Source organism: Eurypyga helias, unplaced genomic scaffold, assembly GCF_000690775.1.
Source record: "Eurypyga helias isolate BGI_N326 unplaced genomic scaffold, ASM69077v1 scaffold16940, whole genome shotgun sequence".
Taxonomy (NCBI): Eukaryota; Metazoa; Chordata; class Aves; order Eurypygiformes; family Eurypygidae; genus Eurypyga; species Eurypyga helias.
The window spans coordinates 7012-12943 of NW_010227791.1; the positions used below are offsets into that span (position 1 = coordinate 7012).

Consider the following 5932-nt stretch of genomic DNA (forward strand, 5'->3'; position numbering starts at 1 on the left):
AAACATATGCAATATTTATTGCAAATATTCAGTTCCAAAATGGCAAATTATTAACAACCAATTTTGTACTGCTGTTAAACACATGTATTGACAGGTGGAATCTAAGGAAGGTGAAATCTTGTAAAGTGGTATTACGACTTTTTTGCAGCATTAATGTGCTTCTTGAGAAACTGCAAGCGCAGGTGAAAATTCTGCCTGATTATTCTCGCTAAGTGAGATAAAATAAGTGGCAAAAGATGGTTTGCAGTTTGGATTATTAGCAGTGACTTTTAAAGTGATTTTTAAAGTGATTTTTGTAGCCTTAGCTAAAAAAAAACTATTGAAAGCTTGCACTTGTTTCTGGCTTCCTTGCTCTCCTCCATTCTTACTGTTTCTGTGGGAGAAATGAAGGATTTTTTTTTTTTTAAGTTAGCAGAAAAATATGCAATCAGTGACTCAAATCTAATAATCACTCAAATATCTCAGTATCCATTTCTCTTATAAAACTTGGCTCTTGCAACCACATCGTTGGCGTAGTCATTGTGTGTTGTGCCAGCGTCTATCCTGTCGTAGCTCCGGACATTGTTAGGTCCCGTGTTATAGGCTGCGATCCCACCTGAAGTGAGTGTGAAACACATAAACAGAGGTGATACTGTGTCAGTAAGTAAGCAAACAAACAAAACCCACCATTTAAATGTGGTGCTTTAGTTTGCAACTCTCTTTTCAACAGTACTGTATTACTGTTTCCAGCCATTTCTGTCACCGAATTGTTCCTTTTGTGTTTTTACTTTGTGAAGAAATCGTTATTTCCTCCTTTATGTCCAGACTTGGGGTTCATTGTCCCCCCTCGCTGTGTTTTACTACGGTAACATCTTCAGTTGCACGACTACTTCCTTTTGTGCATATTCCATCATGTCCACCTGTGTTAATAACCTCAGATGTATTTGTGTTGTTGGATCAAGGGGATCCGGCCACGATGCCTTTGAATATAACTCAAGAATATAACTATTTTTACTTCAGAGAGGACCATACATCTTCAAAATCATTGTGTTCCTTCGTTTCAATTGCCAGGGTAGTAGCTTTTTGTAGGTGAGTGTAGAAACACAGAACAAACGAAATTAAGAGAGGTGGAGATGAACCCACCCTTACTCCTTGCAACTGAAAAATGTCATAAAATCTGCTACGACTTCCAAAAGCCGGCTGGAGAGCTAACTGCATCTTACTCCGCTGTTCCTTCTAGTGAGTGTCAAGGAGTATCGTTCCACAGCTCAGTAAAACGAACAGGGGGACTGGGATGTGTTTAGTTTTATAAAGTGCTCAGTTTTACGAAGTGTTCAGTTTTATAGCATTACTGTGATTGGCTTCTACGTGTGAAACGTTTTAAAGCTGACAAAATTCTACCTTTGAGCTGCTGTTCCTTTGTCCACGTTGGGAATTTCTTCTGGATTTCATTTATCATCCCACATAAAATCTCTGTGCCTTGCATTAAGTGCAATTCACTGTCCCATGACCCGACAACGTTATGGTAGCGTATGTCAACCTGGAATGGAGAGAGCAATATCAGCACGTGAGAAACACCGCTATTTAGAGCTCTTTGTTGCTTACAGGCTGCTTGTATTCATTTTGATCTTTAATCTCATGGTTTACCTCTTCTGTGATTGTATAGAGAAGAGGCCAAGGCCAAGCTGAGGCCAAGGCCAAGCTAAGGCCAAGTGCAAGTCCTGCACCTGGGTTGGGGCAATCCCAAGCACAAGGACAGGCTGGGTGGAGAGTGGATAGAGAGCAGCCCTGAGGAGAAGGACTTGGGGGTACTGGTGGAGGAAAAGCTGGACATGAGCCAGCAGTGTGCGCTGGCAGCCCAGAAAGCCAACGGTATCCGGGGCTGTATCCGGAGAAGTGTGGCCAGCAGGTCGAGGGAGGGGATTCTGCCCGCCGCTGCTCTGCTCCTGTGAGACCCCACCGGGAGTGCTGCATCCAGCTGTGGAGCCCTCAACATCAGAAGCATATAGACTGGTTGGAGCGAGTCCAGAGGAGGCCACGAAGATGCTCAGAGGGCTGGAGCACCTCTGCTATGGGGACAGGCTGAGAGAGTTGGGCTTGTTCAGCCTGGAGAAGAGAAGGCTCCGGGGAGACCTTACGGCACCTTCCAGTACCTGAAGGGGCCTACAAGGAAGCTGGGGGGGACTTTTTAGAAGGGCCTGTAGTGACAGGACAAGGGGTAATGGATTTAAATTGAAAGTGGGGAGGTTTAGATTGGATATCAGGAAGAAATTCTTCGCAGAGGTGGTGAGTGCCTGGCACAGGCTGCCCAGAGAAGCTGTGGATGCCCCATCCCTGGAAGTGTTCAAGGCCAGGCTGGACGAGGCTTTGAGCAACCTGGTCTAGTGGAAGGTGTCCCTGCCCATGGCAGGGGGGTTGGAACTGGATGGTCTTTAAGGTCCCTCCCAACCCAAACCAGTCTGTGATTCTCTGAAGCAAGCTCAGCTCAAAGTGATGCCAGCAGATGTGGGAATAGCAGACTACTCGGGCACTGAAGAGTAATGCCTGCCCCACCTCCTTGTCTGTCAGAGCCTTAACAACCAGCACAGATGCTGCTGTAAAGGTGTCTGGGTGCAGAATGTGGGCTTAGTGCTGCTTAAGCTTTAGCAGCTGCAAGATGACTGCTCCTCTCTTCCCCAGCTCTATCCAGGGTGGGAAAACCCCTGCTTCCTCTATGGATCTCCCCTTAATCTCTGCCTCAGTTTTGCTCTTCTCCTTCCTCCTTCTCCTTTCTCCCTCTCCTCTTCTTCTCCACCTCTTATCCATGGGGTAGTAAAGCACAAGTCTGAGGGGGCTGGAGCTGTAACAAAAGTGAATCCCAGTGCATGCAGCAAATGTTTAGGGACTGTACGGATAATTGTACAACTTGGCAAACAAGTAAGGCGTGAATGTAGGCATGAATAATGAAGCCATATCCCCCACTAGCCAGGCTCCTGTGGTGCATAAAGGGTAATTAACCTGACTGTATGTAGCTGCAGCCCACAGGCCTACGTGCTTAGTTTAAAAAAAAAAAAAAAAAGCTTTTTGAAGTAAGATTTATTCCCTAAAGTATGAAATAGGAACAATTAATCTCTTCCTTCCCAAGAGAGTGCTGGGAAGCAGGCAGCAGTTTCGCGGTGCAAGGGCATTCGGCTCATGGCCCGGAGTGCTCACTCACCAGGGACCTTCCCGGTACTGCGAGCTGACAGCTGGGTCAGCAGTGGCTTTATTTTGGCCAAAAATTGGCTGAGAAGGTCTAGGGGCTTGCGTTTCAAGAGTCCCTGCTGCTCTTCTGACTTTCTGCTTCAAAAGAAGGATGAGGTGTGTGCTTTTAAGAAGGCTGTGACCTTACCTGCATTAAACCAAACGCATTTCCGTAGTCTCCCCAGCCATTCTCCAGCACGGTCCCAGCGTGCGACTCTCGAGAGATAATACCAGCAATCACAGCTGGATCAACACGCTTGCTGTTGCCAACTTTTGTAATCATGGCTTGGTATTTCTCCATGTTCTTCAAATCTCTTTCTGCAATCTTCTCTGAGGCGCGAACTCCTACAACACAAGGTGCGTGACTTTTGCTTTCGTTTTTGAAGTCAGAAACCAGTTGTTCTAACAGTCATTATGGCTGAGCTGACATTCTGAATCTATTTAGAAAGAAGTGATGATAGAATTGACCAATTTTGCTGAAGGGTAAGTGCCCTAGAAATCAATACACAGATGATATAAAAGATTTTTTTTTTTTTTCAAATACAGAGGTCAGTTCTCTAGTGTGCAGACTAAAAGATGGGTCTTCTTGTCTTAAATCTAAGCCTTTGGGTAGATTAGTCCCAGATTCCGTTCCTTTTAATTTAGGACCATAATGAGGAAATGTTCAGAAACCTAGGTCACGAGGAAAAACCCTCTTAAGAGAGAGAGAAAAGCAGGCTCAGTGGCAGGGGTTGGATGCAGCCAGCAGACCTTGGATTTCCTCTGTCATGTTCTTGAATATTCCTTAGAACATCTGAAAGGCAACTCTGTTCCCAACATAAACTTACGTGCCCACGTAGGATCTTGGTTGGTTGCGGAGAAATCCGCTTGCATGGCAATGACCAGCAGCCAAAGACTGGGATCTGTGATCAGCGTGAGCTTGTGCGTAAGGGAGACGAACAACCGAATTCGTGCCTACCTGCATAGCTCAGACCTTCTGGTTTCGCGGTCGCCTCCGAAGCTCCAGTTGTGTCAACGTTCAGTATATTCCCATAACAACCTAAGAGCAGTATTTACAACCAAACATCAGGCCAGTGCAGTGTGTGACGCATCCGTTAAATGGTTTTGGATCCATGGCTGAAACCCATGGCAGCATTTTGATACTAATACAGGCATTTATGCTAGCAGATGCGGTCGTGGTATCGTATGCTCTGGAAAGGATTACTTCTCGGTCATGCTGGCATAAAGCCACAGTGTGGCTTGTGAGATGAACTAGCTCATGCACAGTTCATCTCCACAAGTTTTGGCTTCTCTAAAACTTAGCTGTCTAAGCTTGTGACTTGTGCTGCCTGCACAGCTCATTGAGAAAGGCACCTCCAAAAGCCGAGTTTTCTATTCCAATATAAAACAAATCTGGGAGAGTCAAAAGAAATCCTACACTACTTACCACCTCCAGCTTGCTTTTCCATAGCTACTGTCAACAGAAAAAATCAAAGAGAAACATCCTTCAACTACCTCCATGACAATTTATCTGACTTATGGTTCCTTTGACTCGCAATTTATCTGCCTTTGTCTGTTGCCTAAACACGCTGTTGCGGACGTGAAAACACAGGAATGGTGACTGAGAGGAACAGTGCCAACCCGAGCCCAGCAGCTAATGGAAAACAGACTTTGGTACAGCAAATTATTTACAAGAATATTAGAAAAACATCACAGACCTGACATGTTTGCAGCAGGATGTTTCCCCAACGTTCTCACTGCACTTCCTAGAGACGAATGGGCTTTTTATCTGCTGGCAGCACTTTGGAGCAGCTGACTCAGAGCACTTCCCATACGCTGCTGGTATTACGGGAAATGGGAATGACTACCCACGTGTTGTGCGTGCACCCAAACACAGCGGGGTTTCTGCTTTACATCACGAGCACAAGTACAATTTTACAGATTAAATACCTTTTAATTTAATTTAACACACACACACACACATGCACACACACACCCGCTAACAGTTTGGAACTAGGAGGAGCCTCATCTGAAAACAGCTGCCCCCCTGCAGTTGTTGGGAGCAGTAATGTGCTGACAATGGGAAAACAAGAACCTGTGCTTTTGGATGTAGTAAAGCTTTTGCAGGCAAACACACGGCAACAATAGCATGACCCAGAGCTGCAACAACTGAGAATCTCAGTATGCAGGCTCTATGCCAGCTCCCTGTCGTTATCCCACTGCGTACAGTGGTAACAAAGGTGAACACACAAATCCAAATTAGCAGGTGACGTGGATCAAAGCCACTGTTCTGCAGTAAGGAAAAAAGCCACTGGATGGCAGACCTTCCCGTCACTGCTAATCCATCCTGGCATGTGTCTCCCCCACGGTAAATTTTGTGAGGGTGAAATGCTTCATGATTTCATCAGCTCTTACACATTTTAAACCAGAGAATTCATCTGATGTCATTTTGTTGGAAGATTTAATTCCATAAGTTTTTCCTGTACTGTTGATACCTCCCATTGAGAACTAGCTGCAAAAAGTCACAGCAGACCGAGCTCTTTGCGTTCATGATTATGAGTAAGTTTGAAGAAGGCTGAAATACAGGGAAGTACCTCTGGCAGGAAGAAAAACAAAACATATGGCTCATACAGGAGTGAAATAAAAAGATACTGAAAATTCAAAACACCACTGAAAATGATTCACAAACTGGTAATCTCCAAATGTCCTGTGCTCCCTTGTTGCTGAGAGTGAATTGTAAAGAATGTCCTAG

General features: G+C 45.1%; 1 protein-coding gene across 1 annotated transcript; it reads right to left on the reverse strand.

The window, feature by feature from the left end:
* Positions 1-461: 461 nt before the first annotated feature.
* On the reverse strand, positions 462-4240 carry LOC104503049 (lysozyme g-like; the record flags this gene model as incomplete). The annotated part of the gene is made up of 4 exons (XM_010157570.1): positions 462-595; positions 1381-1519; positions 3350-3546; positions 4160-4240. Coding segments are annotated over 4 exons (551 nt in total), but the record flags the coding sequence as incomplete, so codon positions are not given.
* Between the last annotated feature and the right edge of the window lie 1692 nt (positions 4241-5932).